Source organism: Labeo rohita, chromosome 10 (assembly GCF_022985175.1).
Source record: "Labeo rohita strain BAU-BD-2019 chromosome 10, IGBB_LRoh.1.0, whole genome shotgun sequence".
NCBI lineage: Eukaryota > Metazoa > Chordata > Actinopteri > Cypriniformes > Cyprinidae > Labeo > Labeo rohita.
The window spans coordinates 12,670,378-12,693,156 of record NC_066878.1 but is presented as its reverse complement, the minus strand read 5'-3'; the positions used below and the strand labels follow the sequence as shown (position 1 = coordinate 12,693,156).

General features: G+C 38.5%; 3 protein-coding genes and 1 non-coding gene across 5 annotated transcripts in view; 1 reads left to right on the top strand and 3 right to left on the bottom strand.

The window, feature by feature from the left end:
- The window catches only part of nlgn2b (neuroligin 2b), a 103,823-nt gene extending 91,827 nt beyond the window's left edge, over window positions 1-11,996 (top strand). Inside the window, exons 6-10 of the mRNA XM_051121840.1 lie at window positions 3,146-3,331; window positions 6,557-6,822; window positions 6,935-7,088; window positions 7,561-7,927; window positions 8,049-11,996. Coding sequence (XP_050977797.1) covers window positions 3,146-3,331; window positions 6,557-6,822; window positions 6,935-7,088; window positions 7,561-7,927; window positions 8,049-8,970 — 1,895 coding nt within the window. The 3' untranslated portion in view covers window positions 8,971-11,996. The remainder of the gene's footprint in view (window positions 1-3,145; window positions 3,332-6,556; window positions 6,823-6,934; window positions 7,089-7,560; window positions 7,928-8,048) is intronic.
- Window positions 11,991-18,525, bottom strand: epob (erythropoietin b). Of its 2 annotated transcripts, none has more exons than XM_051121845.1 (5): window positions 18,334-18,525; window positions 15,935-16,062; window positions 15,770-15,856; window positions 14,944-15,108; window positions 11,991-12,773 (listed from the first exon to the last, which is right to left on the bottom strand). In XM_051121845.1, exons 1-5 carry the CDS (start codon window positions 18,347-18,349, stop codon window positions 12,609-12,611), a joined length of 561 nt encoding a protein of 186 aa, XP_050977802.1. In that variant the 5' UTR covers window positions 18,350-18,525; the 3' UTR covers window positions 11,991-12,608. The 2 variants fall into 2 exon arrangements, with proteins under 2 accessions (XP_050977802.1, XP_050977803.1); XM_051121846.1 differs by having other exon boundaries at window positions 11,991-12,770.
- Window positions 16,250-16,331, bottom strand: trnal-uag (transfer RNA leucine (anticodon UAG)). The gene has a single exon. It is a non-coding gene; the product is annotated as a tRNA-Leu (tRNA).
- Window positions 18,526-19,752: 1,227 nt separating the features above from the next.
- On the bottom strand, window positions 19,753-21,970 carry LOC127171603 (endonuclease domain-containing 1 protein). Its single transcript, XM_051120352.1, has 2 exons — window positions 21,624-21,970; window positions 19,753-21,372 (listed from the first exon to the last, which is right to left on the bottom strand). The coding sequence occupies exons 1-2, from the start codon at window positions 21,927-21,929 to the stop codon at window positions 20,764-20,766; spliced, it is 915 nt and encodes a 304-aa protein (XP_050976309.1). The 5' UTR covers window positions 21,930-21,970; the 3' UTR covers window positions 19,753-20,763.
- Window positions 21,971-22,779: the final 809 nt, after the last annotated feature.

Here is a 22,779-nt window from a genome sequence, read left to right as displayed (position 1 = left end):
GTAGATTACATGACCAGCTGGTGACCAGTGAGTGACTCAGAGTCATGTTCACCTAGCCCAGAGGGTTTGAACTCATTGAATCATTCACAAAAAAAGATTCATTTACAAAAATTAATTTACTGCTTCATGGGACAAACATGCCCAAATTTTATAAACAATTTTACTGAGTCTTATGAGCACAAACTAATGTCTTAAATCTTGACATTTAAACAATATGTTCTGCTAAAGCTTTCATAGTACTACAGTTGAAGACATCATGTATGTTTTGAGCAATTTTAAAAGAATTTATGAACTAGCAATGGAATGAGTTGAATCTTTTGAATCAGTTTGATTTGTTCGTTCATTTGTTCAGTCAGTGTTTCTGTAGGCTTGACAAACAGGATCAATTTTACAAATAATTTTACTTCAGTCTTATGAGAGAAAAAATGTTTAAATACTGACATTCAAATAATATAAAAAAATATGTTTTTGAGTGATAGATTTATGAACTAGCAAAATAATATTAGAATCTTTTTAATCAGTTCTGATTTGTTTGTTCATTTGTTTAGTCACTGTTCCTGTAGGCATCATCACTGTGAGTGACTCAGAATCATGTTCATTTAGACCAAATTATTCAGTCAATGAATTATTCACTTTAAAAATAAAAAAAAACTAATGTACTGCTTAATGTCTAATGTACAGTATACAATATATAATTTCTACTATTTTTACATAATGCATGTTTTAAATATTTACTTATACTGACAATATGTTCTGCTAAAGCTTTTATTGTACTATATTTAAAAACATGTTTTCTCTTTGAATCAGTTTTGATTTATTCATTCATTTGTTCAGTCACTGTTCCTGTAGATTACACGACTAGCAATGGAATGTTTGAATCTTTTGAATCAGTTTGATTCTTTTTTTTATTCACTGTTTGTTTAGGCTGATAAGCATAATCAATTTTACAAATAATTTTACTTCAATCTTATAAGAAAACTAAAAATAAGTGTTTTTAATACTGACTTTGAAAAAATATGTTCTGCTAAACTTTTGTATGAGTGTAACTAAGGAACGTGTTTTTGAGTGATAGATTTATGAACTAGCAGTAGAATAATTTGAATCTTTTGAATCGTTTTGATTTGATGAATCACCGTTCATTTAGACCAAAGGATTCAGTCAATGAATGATTCACTTAAAAGATTCAAAAATACTAATGCACTGATTATTGTCTAATGTACAGTATACAGTGTATAATGTCTACTATTTTTTCATTATGTATTGATTAATATGCTAAATTTTAAGAGTAAAAAGTTTTTGTGTTGTAAATATTGACCTTAAAATAATGTTCTCCTAAAGCTTTCATTGAACTGTTGTTTTAATAATTTATTTTTTGTTTGTTTATTTTTTGAGTGATTCTAAATAGATTTATAAATAATTATAAATAAATATTATAAATATTATAAATAATTATAAATCATTTGAATCTTTCAAATCAGTTTTGATTCATTTGTTCAGTCATGTTCATCTAGCCTAGAGGGTTCACTCATGGAATCATTCACATAAAAGATTCATTTACAAAAAGGAATGTACTGCTTCATATCTAATGTGCAGTATACAATAAATAATGCCTACAAGTTTTATTATGTTTGATAAACATGCTCAAATTTACAATTTTACTCCAGTCTTATATGCTCTGCTAAAGCTTTCATAGTACTGTAATTGAAGACATACTGAATGTTTTGAGCAATTTTAAAAGAATTTATGAACTAGCAATGGAATGTAGGACCCTATGAAATCCATTTTATTTTTTCCCAAATTCCATTTTTTCCATTTTAATTTTTCTGGATTCAATTTTTTCCCATCTCCTTTTTAATGGTTAAATGAAATTGTATCAATCAGAGAACATCTCTAATTGATTAAAATCATGAAACTTATACAATTTCAAATCAACTTATTAAAGATTTAACAAAAATTACATGCTTAGGGCCCTAGGAAATGTTTTATTTTTTCTCACCATATGTTTTATTGTTATCAAATTTTGTGTTTTAACATGTCTAATTATTTGAATGCATACTTAATTTATTCAAATTTATTCTTAAAATACCTAGCCTTATGAAAGGGTTTTTTTTACCCTCAGAAATTCTGTCTTGTGTATTTAAATGTTCTGCTTATCAAATGAAGACATAAAACATTAATTTCATTTATCTTTTAATTATTGAAAATTAAGCCAACTTTTTTTTTTTTTTTTTTTTTTGCAAACAAAGGGGAATTTAATATTAAAATAAAAACATGGAAGAAATGTTGTGTGATTATACCATAAAAAATAATGATTGTTTCATTTTAGTAGCAGTAGTAATAGTAGTAATATATATCTGGGACAATGTCTTCAGGTTAAACCGGACTTTAATTTTTACGGGTTGCCGTGTCTACCTTTACATTTCTGTGTGTATATGATATAACGCTAGTTTTCCTAAGATGGAACGGTCAAATGCTCACAAAGTGACTCTCAGCAGATATTGTTCATGTATCTATGTCCTCATTTAGTGAGACGACAGACGTTCATTAAAACAGAGACACGCAGAACATGCAGGATTCACATTTAAATAGTATTTTTGCAGCGTAATATTTACAGATACTAGTCCATATTGCGGTTTGATTTGAGTGTAATGACATACTTTTGATTCATTCATTCAAATTTTGACAAATTCCGTGACATTCCATGTTATTCAGTAAATTCCGTTTTTATGACTGGATTCCGCGATTCCGTCCGCGAATGATTTGAATCTTTTGAATCAGTTCTGATTTGTTTGTTACGCTTTGGTAAAAATGCTAAAAACATACTCCAATCTAGTGAGAAAAAAATGTCTTAAACCATGACATTCAAGTATAGTATGTCATGTCATAGTGTGCTGTACCAACCTATATTATTCATGACCAGTCTATTGTAAACATTAATAGGAATCTTTCCAAATGGTAAAAGGAAGTTCCAAATGACTAATTAATGCTTTAGTTCTCTGCCTTATTTCATCCTTTCAGTTTTACCAATGCACTTTGCTCTTGGCCTCAGAGTGCTTGATCTTGGTCAACATGTATTGATCATGGTCTTTTATACCTTTGGTCTACATTGTTATCTTATCTCGTCTAACTCTCTCGCTCTCCGTAGGTTTTCTAAGCACTGGAGATCAGTCTGCGAAGGGGAATTATGGGCTACTGGACCAGATTCAGGCTCTGCGATGGCTCAACGAGAACATTGGACACTTTGGGGGAGACCCAGAGAGAATCACCATTTTTGGCTCTGGGGCTGGAGCCTCATGCGTCAACCTTCTCATCCTGTCCCATCATTCTGAAGGTTTGAAACTGTGTTGCCTTGATCATCAATAAAAAAAAATCCATCATTTAAAGGAAGGTCACCAAAAATTTACATGTGGATATTTGGAATTGTGTTAAAGACCATAAGCTTATTTGTGGGCCCTATATTTTTTACAATATACTGTCCTGTGTTCTGAATTTTTTAATACCAATATATTGTGCGGCTGTGTGAGAGTGAGACTGATTTTTGGCAGTGCCTTGCGGTGTGTGTGTGAGTTTGTGCATGTGCGAGACTGATTTACACCGCTATCTCGAGATCACACGTGCGTCTGCATTTGATGCCAGTTTATAATGAGTGCTGTGTGATAAAAATGGAGGGATGTGAGACAAATTCATAATGAGCAGCATGTACAGCTATGTGTGTGTGTGTGATGCAGAAGTGTTGGACTGCAGCTGAGCTGATTCTTAATTGATTTCATAGGGAACTGGAGCTGGGGGGTCTTGTAATAGTGTATAGTGTGAGTGTGTGTGTGTGACTGGGGGGGTGGGGGAAACATTTTAATAATTAATAGCAGAATCTGCAGATGAAAACCATGGGACACTTTACATAACGGTGCAGCAGGGTTCTGAGAGCCAAGATGGTTTCCTCCCGCTTAATCCAGAGTCTTTTCGAACACTGCTGAGCTCACTTTGTCACTTTCACTCAGGTAATGAATCTGAGTTTCTATTTACAACACATATTAAAAAGAGCCCCTGACTGTTGGTTCCATGCTGCTATTGGTTATGCCTTGTTGAAGACCAGCATGACCTTTCTACCATGTTAGCTTAGCAACTTGTTTCTCTGATCATTAAAATAGTTTCAGAACTTTAATTGTAAATGTGTATTTGCATGCCTGAGTTCCATAACAGTAAGGTCAAAAAGTCTGAGACGACATTGACAGTCTTGGTCTGAGTTTACAAGACGTGCTGTTTAAATGAATATTTTTAAAGATTATATACACATTGCACCTCACCTCTCTTGCAAGGCCAATCGTAGTCTGGCATTCCGGCATGCCTGGATTCTGGCATTCCTGTAGCTCAAACAGTGAGAACTGCACTAGCAATGCAGAGGTCATGGGTTTGATTCCCAGGGAATGCATAAATGAAACTGTTTGTCTTCACTGCAATGGAAATCACTTTGAATAGACACGTTTGCCAAATGAACAATTAGTTTGGTGCATTCTGTTTTCTTTATCTAAAGTTAAAATTCGGTTGTTCTTTTCTAAAATGAAGAGGCTGTGCTTTTCTGATCTTTTTATTCTGTAAGGTTCTGTTTTGAAGAATGTGTAAGGAATGTGTTCTATTAAGATTCCATTTTCTGTATCTGTTTTGTTCTTTTCTGAGCTTAAGTTTCTGTTTGTTCTGAAATTAAGATTCAGTTCTCATCTTTTAAAAAACTTTTCAATTATTTTCTGTTCTTAAAGGAGAACAACAGAACAACGATTTACAGATAATGTACTCACCCCCTTGTCATCCAAGATGTTCATGTCTTTCTTTCTTCAGTCGTAAAGAAATTGTGTTTTTTGAGGAAAACATTTCAGGATTTTTCTCCATATAATGGACTGATATGGTCTCCCGAGTTTGAACTTCCAAAATGCAGTTTAAAGGATCCCAGCCGAGGAAGAAGAGTCTTATCTAGCGAAACGATCGGTTATTTTCATTTTAAAAAAATACAGTTTAAATACTTTTTAATCTCAAACGCTCGTCTTGTCTTGCTCTCCCTGAACTCTGTGTATTCTGGCTCAAGACAGTTAGGGTATGTTGAAAAACTCGTATTTTTTCCCTCAACTTCAAAAATCATTTCAAAATCATCCTACATTGCTGCAGAAGTTCCGACCCAGTCTTTGCAAAGTGAACATGCAAAAAAGATCAAACACCCTTAATAAAAAAGGTAAAACAGCGATATAGGATGATTTTGAAGCTGAGGGAGAACATGAGATGGGAGTTTTTCGACATACCCTAACTGTCATGAACCGGAAAAAAAGAGGTCGGGAAGAGCAAGACAAGATGAACGTTTGACATTAAAAAGTATAAAAAAATTGTAAATATTAATATTAAATTTTTAAAATATTAATTTTATGAAAATAACCGATCGTTATGCTAGATAAGACCCTTCTTCTTCAGCTGGGATTGTTTACAACATCATTTGGGATCGTTTGAAGTCGCATTTAAACTGCATTTTGGAAGTTCAAGCTCGTTTTCCTCAAAAACACAATTTCTTTACGACTGAGGAAAGAAAGACATGAACATCTTGGATGACAAGGGGGTGAGTACATTATCTGTAAATTGTTGTTCTGGAAGTGGACTTCTCCTTGAAGTTAAGGTTCTCTTCTGTTTCGTAAATTAAAGGGTTAGTTCAGCTAAAAATGAAAATTCTGTCATTGATTACTCACTGTCATGTCATTCCAAACCCGTAAGACCTTCGTCCGTCTTTGGAGCACAAATTAAGATATTTTTGATGAAATTCGAGAGCTGTCTGACCCTGCATAGACAGCAACACAACTAGAAATTGTTGAATAAAGTTATTTTTGTTTGCTTTGCACACATAAAGTATTCTCGTAGCTTCATAAAATTAAACAGTGGTTGAACCACTGTCTCATTGACTTTCAATGATGTCCTTCTGGGCCTTAAACGTGGTAGTTGTGTTGATGTCTATGCAGGGACAAAAAGCTTTTAGATGTCGGTGCTGATAGACACATAGCGCAACTGCACCTCTGGCGACCTGATTTTAAATCCTGACTTGTGGTCCTTTGCCAATCCCTTTCCCAACTCTCCACCATATGGATTCCTATCATATTCTACTGTTCTGTCTGGTAAAATGCATGAAAAAGGCCCAAAAATAAAAAGAAAGCTATCGGATTTCCTTAAAAGTATCCTTTTTGAGTTCCGGATTTGATTTTTGAAGATAAATGAAAGTCTTACGGGTTTGGAATGACATGAGGGTGAGTTATTTAATAATCTTTTAAGAATCTATTCTGTTCTTAAGTTAGAATGTGTTCTGTTCTATTCTGAAGTCAATATTGTGTTCTTAAGTTAAGAAACCAGACTGAAAAGCATTTGTTGTGATGGAACTTCAGTGGCCTTTCTTTTGTGATGATACAAGATATTCAGTGGCTTTATCTTGCTCATGGTCATGGGTCACACTCTGTCCACATTGACTCACTCACATTATAGCCTGCTCTTTGACTTTTCTTAGTCATTGTCTTGTAACTGGCCCTGGTTTCAGGTTTGTTCCAGAGGGCCATTGCTCAGAGTGGCTCCGCCATATCCAGTTGGTCAGTGAACTACCGGCCTCTGATGTACACCAAGATCCTAGCCAAGAAGGTGGGCTGCAGTTACAGCGACACTGCAGATCTCGTGGACTGTCTGCGAAGGAAGAGCTTCAGGGAACTGGTGGATCAGGATATCCAACCTGCACGCTACCACATCGCATTCGGACCGGTGGTGGACGGAGATGTTGTACCCGATGACCCTGAGATCCTCATGCAGCAGGTGTGATTTTAGACACTGCAGAGGCCCAGAGTTTAGAGTGCTTGAGAATCTAATCATGACAGTTAATGAGCAAAAGTGAATACAGTGGGTGACATTTGTGTGTTGTCCTCAGGGGGAGTTCCTGAACTATGACATCCTGTTGGGGGTGAACCAGGGTGAAGGGTTGAAATTTGTAGATGACAGCGAGGGTGAGGATGGTATTTCAGCTGCTTCCTTCGACTACACCATATCAAATTTTGTAGACAACCTCTACGGATACCCAGATGGTGAGTTTCATTAATACACCCATACACACTTGCACTACCAGCAGAACATCAAAGAAATTATTCTGAGTTGCATGCAGTGATTGAAAATACATCACTTGTCATATTTACATATCCAACACAATGCAAACGATTTTGTAGTGTTTCTATTCAGGCACTGAATGGAGGTTTACTTTGAGATCCAAAGAAGATCTATGACATCTGTGCATAAGTGTGCAATGAGAAAAGTATTACATGCACATCAATTGTGCCATTCAGGACAGTCCCGCAGATTTCTGTAGGCAATACTGTCATACACATCTACACATTCTTTTAGCGGTTGTTCAAGGTAATCAGTCTAATTTTACCCCTCACCTTGGGTGTTTCTGTCTCACTGTCTCCTGTATTAGGTCAAGGTGCCCTGCTTTGTGTGACAACCAACTCTGTCTTTCAGCATCCAACATCCATCTTTTTCTTTCTTCGTCTCTCTTCTTAGGTAAAGACATACTGCGGGAGACTATAAAGTTCATGTACACAGATTGGGCTGATCGTGATAACGGTGACATGCGGCGTAAAACTCTGCTTGCGCTTTTTACCGACCACCAGTGGGTGGCGCCAGCAGTGGCCACAGCTAAGCTGCATGCCGAGTTCCAGTCCCCAGTTTATTTTTACACCTTCCACCACCACTGCCAGACGGAGGCACGACCCGAGTGGGCAGACGCGGCACATGGCGACGAGATCCCGTACGTGTTCGGTGTTCCCATGGTGGGCGCCACGGATCTGTTTCCCTGCAACTTTTCCAAGAACGATGTCATGCTCAGTGCTGTGGTGATGACATACTGGACCAACTTCGCCAAGACGGGGTGAGAGTTTGATCTGTCCGAGAATTTGTTCACCTAGTGAGACCAGAATACAAATGCAGTTCTGTCTTTTCCTTTTTCGTATTTTCTTCTCAATGTTTTTTTAATATTTTTTTTTTCCCAGGGATCCGAACATTCCAGTACCGCAGGATACCAAGTTCATCCATACTAAGCCCAATCGCTTCGAGGAAGTTATCTGGACCAAATTCAGCTCGAAAGACAAGCAGTACCTCCACATCGGGTTGAAGCCTCGCATCCGGGATAATTACCGTGCCAACAAAGTTGCCTTCTGGCTTGAGCTGGTTCCTCACCTCCACACCCTTAATGAGGATTTCTACAACCCCACAACCACTCGACTGCCACCTGGCGGCCCACACCGGCCAGGCTGGAAGGGCACGGCCCAGAGTCCCGGCACCCGCCCTACTCGCCACCCCACGGTTTCAACCTACCCGCCCGACCCGGACCTCGAAGGTTCCGAACACCCTCCTGAACGCTTCCCGTTCCCGAGCAACACACGGGACTATTCGACGGAGCTGAGCGTGACGGTAGCAGTGGGCGCGTCACTGCTTTTCCTCAACATGCTGGCGTTTGCCGCGTTGTACTATAAACGTGACAAACGGCACGAGCTGCTGCAACGGCGCCATCGGCGCCTCTCGCCTCAACGTGGGGCAGGGACAGGCGTCGGTATTGTGGGGGCTCCGCCCCATAATGACCTGGCATTGAGCCAGGAGGAGGAGCTAATGTCCTTGCAAATGAAGCAGCAGAGGGTGGAGCTCGACCATGGCACGCCTCTTCCACCACGTGGTCTACACGGCGACCTGGAGCCTCTAAGACCCCCTGTGTGCCCGCCGGACTACACTCTGGCGCTACGACGGGCACCCGAGGACGTGCCACTTATGACGGCTAACACCCTTTCCATGATTCCCAGTACCATCACTGGCATGCAGCCTCTCCATGCCTTCAACACTTATCCCCCTGCTCCTGCACCAAGTGCTGGGCACAGCAACAACGCCCTGCCCCACCAGCACTCCACCACACGAGTATAGTAACCCCTCTGAGGGGATCAGGCCCCCCAAACGCTTAGGAACACAGACCTCCGGTACTAAGAGTGGTGCTCTACACGGATACTGTCCAAAACACTGCTCCTGACCTTTTTAAGTCCACTCCCAGCACACTCTCTTTCTCTCCCGTTCTTTCTTGTTTTACTCTTCCTGCTCCTCTCGTTCTTGGAGAAGATTTTGGGTGGAGAAATGTTGGCCATTTTCCCTACTCAATACAGCAGCTATCCCCTCCCTGTTTCATTGCCACCTTTCCCTTTTTTCTTTTCTTCTCCCCGACAGTCTTTTGCTCTGCTGTAGCCGTTTCTAGTCCCCAAAAAAGAACAGTTTTTCCTACTTCGGACTGTTTTATAAATCAAGAAAACATACGTGTAAAATATGTATTATTGATAACCTTATAAGGCTATGAATGAAAAAAAAGATTCTACTATCTAATTTTTACCAGCATTCTTGTGCCAAGTACTGTGATCATCGTCCAATAAGACGCAGTCTAGTGGACGGACGTGGAGAGAATCACCTGAACTGGATTTATTTAAGGAATTTGCAGAATTGAGAAAAAAAAAAGTGCCAAATTTGTTTTTCTTTTCTTTGGTCTCTCTCTCGTTTTTTATGTTGATTTTTTGCTTTTTGTTTTGCACTGTCACTGTTATTTGCCTACGGGGAGAAATGAACAACACTACAAATATCTATAGAAAAAGATATAGAATAATTAAATTTATATCTTGATTGCGCTTTGGGAAATGTGCATGATTTATTTTTCAAGAGGAAAATGGACATTCGAGATTCAAGACTCTTCTTTCTTTGTCTTTTTATTGTCTTTTTCTGCAACAGTCTTCTCTCTCTTGCTCTCTCTCTCTTTCTCTGTCTTATTTTTTATTTTTATTTTTTTTTTACATCAGCTATATTTTGTGCACTTCATTTGGAGATTCTTTTCCCTCTGTAGATACATGGTCATATCCGGAAATGAAACTGATTCTTGACGATAATAAAGAGGATAAATAGTTCCCTTCTTTTTTTTTCATTTATAATTACGGAAGCCGTACGATAAAGCTCATCTCCCGGACTGAGAAGGACTGATCAGATCCACGATCCCCTCCTCTTCTTTTTTTATCCCTTTTATCTCTCTCTCCGCTCGTATAGTCCTCCGTAGTAACCCACGCATTACGCCACATTGAGTTAAGGAACGTTCACTGTGTCGCTCTCTCTCTCTCTCCTTTTCTCCGTAAAGACTCGGACTCTGCTGAGTTGGACGTCCAGAGCGACGGGATCAACACCTGCGCCCGTTCCCACACAGCTGGAGTCTCTCCGTCTCTCTTTTATCCAGAGCCCAAGAGAGCTCATGACGTGTCCAGAACATTCTTCCCCCTCACTGACACTGACCTTTGAGTGATTATCTCAGTTTGAGCTCACTTGTCATCAGGCGGACATCTTGTTATATGCCCTGTCACAAGTCCCCGTAAGACCTTCTGATTCAACCTCTCACCTTCTCGACGCGTTTTTTCCGAAATCTCTCTTTCAGGGTGCCAAGAACGATCTGGCCGAGAGGAAGCGGGAGACGGGCGGTTTGCGTTGACGTGTGCGCATGTGAGGAACAGGACAGATGTGGCCTCTGGATACTGACTCTGGAAGCTTTGCGCATCAGGTTTGAACCTAAACGTACCGCGCTACAGCGGACGAGGCGTCACCCCTCACGCCACTTAAATATACATTTACGATCCATGATGCAAACGACTGTGCATACTGATTTCATCTCATCCATTTTTTGTTCTCTCGTCGTCTTGTTTTTGGAGTTTCTTGTCGGTGGGTGGATGAAAAACACACGAGACCACTCTGTCATGCCATGGCGAAAAACACAAGATGCAAACTGTACATTTTTCTAAGTGTAAGAGATGACATGGTCTTTGTAAATATTTTGTTTATTGTTGGGTTCACGGCCAATCGTATCCACTGTAAAAACAGGTGCAAGCTCGTTCAGCCAATCACATCCCGACACCCACGATTCTGAAGACCCTTATTAGATTTTCATTTGAAGGTTTACAGATACTAAAGCTTCTTTTCGACAAAAGACATTAAATCGTAATGAATGTTGAGGGAAGCGGAAACGGAGCGAATTCCACATTAGAGAATATATTGAGTCAAGAATGAGCGCACTTGATGAGAGTAATTGCATTTGGAATTCAAATTTGCTGCAGGACCCGACAATGCGGTGGACAATAGAGTCGCCGGCTGCATCTGATTCTGTTTCGTTTGAAAAACGGAGGGTGGAACCGATCAGGGCCTAATCAGAATATTTTGTTGGAGAGAGTTAAATGAGAAAGTTTATGTGGAGAAGCTCGTTTTATTTCCTCGTAGGATGTAAATCGCTTGAGTCAGCCCTGTTTTTTTTTTTCCGAGAGGCCTGCTGTTTGAGTCATTCTCCTGGGTGTTCTTCATTACGCTTCAGTGGACTAAATGACACTGTGGGGTGTTTGTTTTCTCTTACCTGGTTGTAAGTTCTTAGAAATTTAATGTTACCCAAACCATTGGAGATTTGTTGGAGTGGGGGTGGGATTCCACAGAGTTCTGGCTTATCTCTTTGTTGTGAATTTGAGCTGCATATATTTCAAAGTAGAGATTTAAACAGTTCATATTTTTCTACAAAATAAAGGGAGAGATGATTCTACCGGCAACTGACAGACATATAAAGCACACTCTCACCAGACACACGTGGTGATACTTTTTGTCTGGGTTGCCTATGTATTATAGAGGATTTAACGAAAAAAAAAATGCAGAAAAAAAAATACTGAGAAACACAACTGTTGAGTATTAATGCTTGGTCGCCAAAAAAAGACTTGCACCTGTTGAGTTTCATTTTGTTGAATTTCAGCAACGTAAAAAAGGCTTGAGATGAGGGGACTGTATGACCGCGACGGGTCTAAAGAATAAAATTCATATTTCTATTTCCTATACAGGCTACTACACACTGTATGTTGTGTATCTGAACTGGACAACATTAAAAAAGGTTATTAAACATACTGACAACCTGTCTCCTTATTTGCATGGAGATGTCCTGATGTGTCTACTGTATACTTACAGTTTCATTTAAACTTCCTGTTTTGTCCTCTAGATGGAAGCATACTTCATGCTACAGCATTGTGTTCACGTGGTAAACCCTGCTGAACCCTAAAAAGTCCTTTGGTCCTGCCGTTAAACTACGCAAGGGACGTGTCCTGTAGTACGCGTACACAGACAGCACACTGCCTGCTTAAAAACTAACAAATAGCAGCACAATTCATGGATTTGTAGAAAACATACAAATATAATTACATAAAAGTGTCTCAGGTGTACTGTAGTCCAGGTGGCTGGATACAGCCAGACAAGCTGTTCGCAACACCGATATAAGTCCACTTGTGAGCTCTGAAATGTTCCTCTGCAGGTTCTTCTGCCTTGTTGAATAAGTCAAGGTGTCACTGCTGTTTTCGCTCTGCACATGACCGCAGGCTTTCGAATGCAGAGGAGCGACACCTGGAACGCATAAGCTCTTTAAGATTTAGGATCGAGTAATGTGTCACAATCAAGTGTTCTTGTCCCGGTTTTTGTGTATGTGTGACTGCTGTAAACAGTTCCCAAGCTCCTCTGAGCTCGCATCAGCTGTTTTGCCGTTGGCAGGCTGGTGCAGCTGAAAGCAGGAGTCTGACTTTCCCTCGCAGGAAACTGCTCTGCACCTGCAGAAGTTCTGGGAGAGAGGAGACCTCCTGTGTCTGTGCGCTGGCAGGAGCTGAATCATCTGGAAGAACTGTGGACCTGGCCTGCTGTGGAAACAGAACGAACTCATTAGGGAAAATTTATCATGCCCGAAAATTCTAGAATGGATAGATTGCAGCTCTCAAATCTGATTGGAATGCCTCATAAAAATCACAATACATGAAGCAAAGCTACTGTTAACAGCTTTGGCTACTAAGCTAGTTTCCCCTCCCAATTTAAGTGTATTGTACTGTGATGTTGTATTTCAAGCCTGATTCATTATGTTTTAGTACAGTGAGAATGGTTCTGTTAGTTGATACAGTTCAGGTCAAAAGTTTACATACACCTTGCAGAATCTGCAAAATGTTAAATATTTTGCCAAAATAAGAGGGATCATACAACATGCATGTTATTTTTTTATTTAGTACTGACCTAAATAGGATATTTCACATAAAATATGTTTACACATAGTCTACATAAGTTAAATTTGAATTTTCAAAAGTTTACATACACTTGATTCTTAATACTGTGTTGTTACCTGAATGATCCACAGCTGTGTGTGTGTGTACTTGTTCTTGCTACATTGTGGGGACCAAATGTCCCCACAAGGATAGTAAAACCTGAAATTTTTGACATGGCCTGTGGTCCCCACAATGTAAAAAAAAAATGATTAAAAATAGTAAATGATGTTTATCTGAAAATGTAACAATGCAAACATGTTTTCTGTAAGGGGTGGGTTTAGGGTTAAGTTTGGGTTAGTGGATAGACAATATCATTTGGTCAGTATAAAAACTATAGAAGTCTATGGAAAGTCCCCACAATTCACAAAAAAAGTGTGTGTGTGTGTTTTAGTGAAAGTTGTTCAAGAGTCCCTTGTTTGTTCAGAACAATTAATCTGCCCACTGTTCTTCAGAAAAATCCTTCAGGTCCCACAAATTCTTTGGTTTTTCAGCATTTTTGTGTATTTGAACCCTTTCCAATAATGACTGTATGATTTTGAAATCCATGTTTTCACACTGAGGACAACTGAGGGACTCATATGCAGCTATTACAGAAAGTTAAAACGCCCACTGATGCTTCAGAAGGAAACACAATGCATTAAGAGCTGAAGATCAGGGTAAATTTAACTTATTTCATCTTCTGGGAAACATGTAAGTATCTTTTGTAGCTTCTGAAAGGAAGTACTAAATAAAAAAAAATATGATATTTAGGGCAAAATAAGAAAAATGTACACATCTTCATTCTGTTCAAAAGTTTTCACCCCTGGCTCTTAATGCATTGTGTTTCCTTCTGGAGCATCAGTGAGCGTTTGAACCTTCTGTAATAGTTGCATATGAGTCCCTCAGTTGTCCTCAGTGTGAAAAGATGGATCTCAAAATCATACAGTCATTGTTGAAAAGGGTTCAAATGCACAAAAATGCTGAAAAAATTAAGAAGTTGTGTGACCTGAAGGATTTTTCTGAAGAACAGCAGGCAGTTTAGCTGTTCAGGATAAACAAGGGACTCATGGACAACTAAAACAAAAAAAAAAAAACCCCGCTATGGATCATTCAGGTAACAACACGATATTAAAAAACAGTGTCATTTTTGCACACTGTAAGCTATTATTTTCTCTTGTGGATTATATGTAAACATCTTTTATGTGAAATATCTTATTAAGGTCAGTACTAAATAAAAAATAACATTTTGTATGATCCCTCTTATTTTGGTAAAGCAACTTTTTGCAGATTCTGCAAGGTGTATGTAAACTTTTGACCTCAACTGTATTGATGCATCCTTCAATTCATTCTCATAGAAAAAAGCAATTGATTGTATATTGGAACTTTGGTTTACTATAGTGGAAAAATGTAATAAAATCAATTCTGCAGTAGACATACACATGCTGAATCTAGGTTTATGCCACTGTTTTTAATTAACATTTTATTATAATTTTTTTACTTTTTTATTTATACATGCAGCTCCACAGTACAGCATGGCATGAAAATTCAACTCACAGTCATTGAACTATCAAGCTTTGGGGAAACAAAAAGCGCTTCCCAGAATCATGCCGTCATTTTGACTGTAGCCAAACTAGAGAGAGAGGGGAAGTAAAGGGTAAACTGACTGAGCTGCACGTTTGCACAATTTCCCAGAATGCCAAATTAGAAAAGAGGCTGGATGTTAATGTCAGAATAGTCTGTACTGTCAGAATAGACCTTGCTGTGACAGACACATGTGCTCATAGTTACAACACTACACCTGTAAGTCAAGACTGTGCAGGATCTGGCCGAGGCTGTGAATGTTACTGATGTTGTTATCCAGTGCACTGGCCAGAGGAGAGTTGCTCACTGATTTCATCGCATTATTTAGGGCCTGATCCAGAAGAGACAGACCAGTCTGGACCTCCATGGCCTGTCCATGAACCTGGACACACAGATTTATACTGTGAATGAGCCTAAATGCTTTCTACGTAATACAATGGCTTCAAAGAGATAGTTCACCCAAAAATGTAATTTCATTTCATGTCATTAATTACTCAACCTCATGTCGTTCCAAACCCGTGGGACCTTCGTTCATCTTCGGAACATAAATTAAGATATTTTTGATGAAGTCAGAGAGCTTTCTGACCATGCATAGACAGCAACGCAACTGTCACGTTTAAGGACCAGACAGTAAGTAAGGACATTGTTAAAATGTCCATGTGACATCAGTGGTTCAACCTTAATTTTCCAAAACTACGAGAATACTTTTTGTGAAAAAGAAAACAAAAATAATGACTTCATTCAACAGTTTCTTCTCTTCCGCATTCTAAAAAGTATCTACAAAAGTTACTAAAACTCTAAAAAGTTTTAGCAATGTCCTTACTACCTTCTGGGCCTTGAATGTGGTAGTTGCACTGATGTCTATGCAGCCTCAGAAAGCTCTCAGATTTCATTAAAAATATTTTAATTTGTGTTCCAAAGATGAATGAATGTCTTACGGGTTTGGAACGAAATGAGGGTGAGTAATTAATGACAGAATTGTATATATATATTATACAACTGAGTAGGGTATATTATTATATTATATTAAACACAGTGCTCACATCTATATGTTCCCAAACAGCAAAGTCAACACTAGTCAGAGGAACAAAGTAGGATTTCATCACTCCACAGCCTCCTCTGCAGCCTCGCTGAGAGAAAAGAAACAGATGAAGTTATGTTTCTGAGAATACCCTGATCATTCTGTGTGAAGCACATAGAGAGCTCACCATGATGACTTCAGAATCTCGAGCTTCTCGTACAAAGTGGTCCAGAACCCTCAGGTCACAGATCGGTCGGAGGGTTGAGACCTGGTTTCCACCCAGCCACACAAACACCATCAAAACTGACACCAGACCTAAACAGACAAATAAACATTCTTATTACAAATACTCAGTGTAAATGCATGTGGAAGGGTTCACAATATTGTTTATTTAAAAAATTTACCTCAGTCTAAGCTTGAATTTCATTTGGAATTAAGACATTCACACTACCAACATGTAACAACATTGAAGCATTGGTATTAGACCGGATGTTTAAAGTGATGGCAGCGGTGGGATTCGAACCCACGCCTCCAGAGAGACTGGAGCCTAAATCCAGCGCCTTAGACCGCTCGGCCACGCTACCCATGGGGCTCCCTGTCCGGCGAGCCGCCTATTCATTTGTAATTCATTTGCATTGTACACAACTACTGACAAAGTAAACAGCGATCTATTTTAAGTTTGTTTCACACAGTTCAGGTCAAATGCTACATTTCAGAGGGTGCGTTAGTGTATCATATCAGCCTTCGACCTCTGACAAGTCGTCATTTCTTTATCTCCAGGATAAAAGCACGTCATCCGATTCGTCATTCTATGTCACTGACACTGTTCATACTGAGGTCACCGCTCTAAATAGCATGACACAGCTTCTCTTTTAGTAATATAACTGCATGGGAGAGCCACGGAAGTCCAGTATAGTGTTGAGGGGTTTTGATTCATCCCAATGACTCAATTCTTTAGAATCATTATACTAAAAAGATTCATCCACTGAAGCGTTCAGCGACACTTCCTGCAGGTTGGATGGCTACAGTAGGTGATGTCAAGTGAATTATTGAGTGAGTCATTAAATCGTTCACTCAACCGATTCGTTAAAAAAACGCAAATGGTTAATTCAAGTCTTCTTCATGACATTTTTCACACTTTCAAGCTTTTTCCCGACATTTTGATTAAACGTGATAAATCATCAGCTAGTTCAGCTCCTTTACTGATATAAGATGACTGGTTCATTTAGTTCGTTATGAACAAGATGACTCCTTTGTTTATTTCATTCATCCCTCAGACTGAAAACATCGACTCAAAGATACCTATTCGTTTTATGTGTTCAACCACAGAAATGCCTTCACAGCTGGATTCGATTCGCGTTTAAAAAGGGAATTCAGTGAATGACAAAATAGACTCAAGTGAACTAGAACAGTTCATTCATCAATATATCCTCAGTGGCTTCAGCAGCCACTGCTTCGCACCACGCGCTCTGAAAATCTCCTGCTAACTGCTAAAAGTGTTATTAATGAATAAAGAGGGTACGCGAGAATCACTCAGAATATATGTGACCCAGGATCACAAAACCAGTCGTGAGGGTCAATTTTTCAAAATTGAGTTTTAAACATCATCTGAAAGGTTAATAAATAAGCTTTCCATTGATGTATGGTTTGTTAGAATAGGACAATATTTGGTCGAGATAAAACTGTTTGAAAATCTGGAATCTGAGGGTGCAAAAAAATCAAAATATTGAGAAAATCAACTTTAAAGTTGTCCAAATAAAGTTCTTATCAATGTATATTACTAATCAAAAATTAAGTTTTGATATATTTACAGTAGGAATTTTACAAAATATCTTAATGGAACATGATTTTTACTTAATTTCCTAATGATTTTTGCCATAAAAGAAAAATCAATAATTTTGACCCATACAATGTATTTTTGGCTATTGCTATAAATGTACTCCAGCGACTTAAGACTGGTTAAATCATGTAAAAATCATGTTACAGTAAATATATTAAAGCTTAATTTTTGATTAGTAATATGCATTGCTAAAAACTTCATTTGAACAAATTTAAAGGCGATTTTCTCAATATTTTGATTTTTTTGCACCCTCAGATAACAGATTTTTCTATCCTAGCAAATCATACATCAATGGAAAGCTTATTCAGCTTTCAGATGATGTATAAATCTCATTGCATTTTATTTATTTTTTTTTTTTTTAATTTACCCTTATGACTGGTTTTGTGGTCCAGGGTCACATATATCACAAAGGTGACATACTGGTGCTGGACAAAGACATAGCAGAAATTTTTGGTCATGATGGCATGTTCTAGAACATGCAACTCGCCTGAGAAAAACTATATCATATATAATGTGTTATTTATAAACCTGAACTATATTGCAAATCTTGGACTGAGATGCAATTATTTAAAAAAATGACACAAATAAAATTGCTTATATAAAATGATAATTCTTAGCTGTAACAAGGGACAAATACGCAGAGAACTGTCTGACCGACATGGCACGGATACAAGCGTGAGTAGCCTATTAATACATCGCAAACATTTCTACAATAATCTCTCCCCCTTAGAAAAAGGTTAGCTTACCTGAAAACGTTTGCATTCGCAAGGTGCATTTTTATAATGCATAATGTTCTTAAATCCTTAATTGCGACTTTTGTGTTCCTTTTTGCACCCTGTGGTTACTGCAGACTGCGCAGATTTGAGCTCAACGCATGGACCGTATGACTTTTGCGTGACCCTGTTCCTCCTGTGTCCTTGATAGTATTCCAGGGCTCGCTGTTCTGTCTGTGCTGTGTTTGGCATTCACTAGGTTGCTCAATATACATTCAGAGTTTAATGGAGTGACGACAGTGGTCTCACGTTTGAGGGCAAACTTGTTCAACTTTCCTAGAAGCACTTGTATTTGGCGACTGTACACATAAAATAAACAACAAAAAAAAAAGGTTTTTTTAGCTAATGTTTTTTTTTTTCTTTCTTTTGACAGCACTACCATCTAGTGTTCGAATACCAAAATACAGCAAGCCATGTAGCTTTTGGTTACACCTGTAGAAATAGGTTGCCCTACTCATGCATGGATTATGGGCCGGACCCCGGGGTCTTTTTTAGCAATAGTTCCTTCTGAATAATTTATAGCAGCTTTAATGTTGTATAGTTGGCCCTCGTGATCTCTAGGTAAAGTGTTAGTTAAAAGGCATCTGATTTGTCAGTGTGGTTTGCTGGTCTGGGATCAGGGGACTTTGATCGTTTACACTGGGCAGTATCTGCAAAGTCTTCCAGACTCCATAGTACTCCCATCCTGTAGACAATGTAGTAGCAAAGAAAGAATTACATTTATTATTCCCTTGTGATGTTGCACCATTTCTGGCACTATGAATAGAAACAAAATTACAATCACCAGTAATGATATCAACCAAAGATAATTTACAGAAAGGAGTACAAGGGAGAAGCAGAATATGAGTTAGAGAGAGAGTTAAGACTTATGCAGCCTTATTCGCTTTGTGGAATTTGCATATCCTTTGTCATTTGTGTCTCTCTAAGATTAGATTATGTCCTTGAAAGGAATAAAAAAAAAATGAAAGGAATGTTCCACATTGCAGTGGTCAGCCACTGAAGACTTGTTCTGTGTGACCTTTACATTCCTTTAAGCTTATGTTGCTTTAAAGGGAAAATATAGTTCATAGATGGTTATTTGGGTTGAATATGACCAGGATGTGGCAAATATTCTTGTTTGACCATCTTAGTAAGTTTTGTCCTTCTTTTGTGGGTTTCAAGGCCTTCTATAAACCTGTCATTGCAAATCTGCACGAGCTAACACTTTTTCAAATTCATGTCCTCTTCTCATTTTTTATCATGCCAATTATTTTTTCTTCAATCTTTATAATGACCAAAACCTGAAATGTTAAAACCTATCAATTGAACATTGATAAAAGGATAAAAGAAACACCTTCACCCAGTGTTTTTAAATATCAGAATTTTTTATTAATTTGAAAATGATGCCTGATATTAATGATTTGTCATTAAGTGAACCATATGTGGTTGTAATGACGAAACTCGACTAGAATATTCCTTTAGGTTTTTATTGATGTGTATAACAGTCAAGGTTATTGAAACAACAAAATCTCCCAAAAAGGATTCGAAAAGCATGACAGATTTTGTTTGTTTATTTAGTTTTATCTTCATACACATCTTTATACCAGCCAAACCGATTTATTTATCCTTAAACACAACCTAAAACTTCAGTATCAGTGAATTACTTAACATGTGTGTCTAAACTAAGACAGTTTGTCATAATTGTGCATAGGATGATTAAAAAGCAATGAAAGCATAATGGTAAAAGCAATAAAATAACTGTAGAAATAGACAGGGAATTTTTTTTACTTAGACAATCACCATTTTCCACCATAACATGACATATTTTCTTAAATATTTTTAAAATTGACTATTGAATTAAATCGTATTTTATAGGCCTATAACAAAATTTGGGGTCAGTAAGATTTTTTTTTTTTTGAAAAATGTCTCTTATGCTCACTAAAACTGCATTTATTTGATCAAATATACCCTAAACACTCATTATAAAATATTATTAAAATTTAAAATAACTGTTTTTATTATTTTAATGTTTTAAAATGTAATTTTCAGTAGCCATTACAGTCTTTAGTGTCACATGATGCTTTAGAAATCATTCTGATATGCTGATTTGATGCTCAAGAAACATTTCTTATAATTATCGATGTTCAAAACATCTGATGCAACTCCGATACATTTGTGAAATTACATTTGTAACAAAGTAAAATTCTAATCATTTCTTTAAAATATCTTACCAACCCCAAACATATAAACAGGAGTGTAGAACAATGCAAACCACTAAATTTAACATTATGCAGAACTTACAAGACTTGTTATTTCAACTTGTTTTCTAAAAATTGTACAGAAATACATAGAGAAGCTACAGAAAAGAAGAAAGCAAGAAAAACGAAAACCACAACCAAAGCTATAAGCTAAAGGTAAATAAGATCATTTGACATAATTAAGGTAGGGAGGAAGAGGTGAAGGTGAGTTGCAGTTATCATAGAACAGCTGGAAGTTCTTGTCCACGGCCATTTTGTTGGTCAGGTATCTCTCCAGATCCTGCACGGTGAGCTCTTGGACTCTGTTCCCCTCCTTTGCGTTCTTGGCAAGGGCTGCTTGGGTCGGAAAGCGGATACGTATGTTGTGTGGTGCGTTTCGGTCATATTCGGTGCAGCAGTAGGCAGACCACACATCTTCAGGGATGCCAACACGGTCCTGGTTGTTGCGTCTGATCATGTTTCCAGTAGTGGTAACCCCAGTCACAATGTAGGCTCTGCCCCGGCAGAAGTTGTTGAGGCGCACGCGAATGCGCTCTTCGTGTTCACGCCATGGTCCAATGTTAAACTCACGAATTTCTGGCACGACATTGGTGAGCGTGTAGGTGGCCGCTCGGTCCTGGGGGTCTGACTGGTGCTGGTCTGGATTCAGATGGCCTCTTTCGTACAAAACTACATCGGAGTAGTCATCCAAAACGGCCTGGCTGTCCTCAAACTTCATGTGTAAGTATCCGGTGGGGAACGGCATCATGTTCCCATTCCCATCGAGCTCTGCAAGCTGGGAAGAAGGTCAACACATCATTACAGTCATAACAAAGAAAACCAGTCCTCAAATGCTCAGAAAAAAAGATACAGAAGCTGTCACTCTGGAGGTGCTCTTTCAAAGCTACACCTTTATACCTTATTTACCCCAAGGGTTTATATTAGTACCTTAAAGGTACTGAATGGTACATAGTAGTACCTTTTAAAAGGGTACCACCCGAGTGAGAGTTTTTGTACATTTTATTCTAAGAGTAAATTGTTTCATACCTGAGGTTCATACATCCAGGGATAGTCCACACGCCGATCACCCTCTGTTTTCTTGAAGGTGTACGCAGAGTAAACTGGGATACGGTTTTTGGAGTCATACAGAGTCACGTATCTGGGTTTGTCAGCGTAGCGCTGGCAGATCTTCTTGAGCCTGCTGTCTTTGAAGCCTCGAGGAGGGGTGCCCATATACAGCGACTCCTTGCATCTCTCCACATGGTTGAAGTCTTCAACCACGGTTGCAGTTCCCCAGTGTTCAGAAAGCCATATTGTGCTGGCAAGGGCCAGAAGGATGGCGAAGGGACGCATTTTAGTCAAAGGAGCTTCTCGACAGTCTTACTTGACCACGTCTTTGATAGAATGAGCAAGTGAGAGGAATTCGAAGCTGGTTACTTTGAATAGTGTTGATAAGATAAGCAAAACAGAACCGATGGGACTTTGCCTAAAAGAGTAGAGTGTATCCTTTAGGTGAACTTGTACAGATGTCACTTTACATGGACATAAATTTGTTCTAGCTCAAGGAAATCTATATATTATTATTGCTGTTTTTTTTACTTTGCTTTGATGTGTATTTTTGAGGTGTGTTAGAGGTGTGTTATTATCCAGAGACTGAAAAAGGGACCAGAGCCAGATCAAGAGGTTATGGAGACTTGAGGGTAGGCTGTGTTGAATTGACTTACCAACCTACCAACCACTCAGAATAACCTAGCAAACATCTAGTAATGTCCTTACAACAACTCAGAACACAGTAACTTTGAAGTCCTGCAAGTTGCAAGGTGAGGCCTCTATGGATCGGATTTGTTGGTCCAACACATCTCATAGATGCCCAGTTGGGTTGAGATCTAGGGAATTTGGAGGCCAAGGTTGACTTGAACTTTTCATGTTCCTCAAACCATTCCTGAACAATTTTTGCAGTGTGGCAAGGTGTATTATCCTGCTAAAAGAGGCCACTGCCATCAGGGAACACCATGGCCATGGAGGGTCTGCAACAATCTGTAGGTAGGTGTGGTACATGTCAAAGTTTCCCAAGGTTTCCCAACAGAACATTGCCCAGAGCATAACACTGCCTCCACCAGCCTGCCATCTTCCCATAGTGCATATGTTGATATCTCTTCCCAAGTGAATGACAGACACGTTCCCAGCCATCCATCAGATCTAA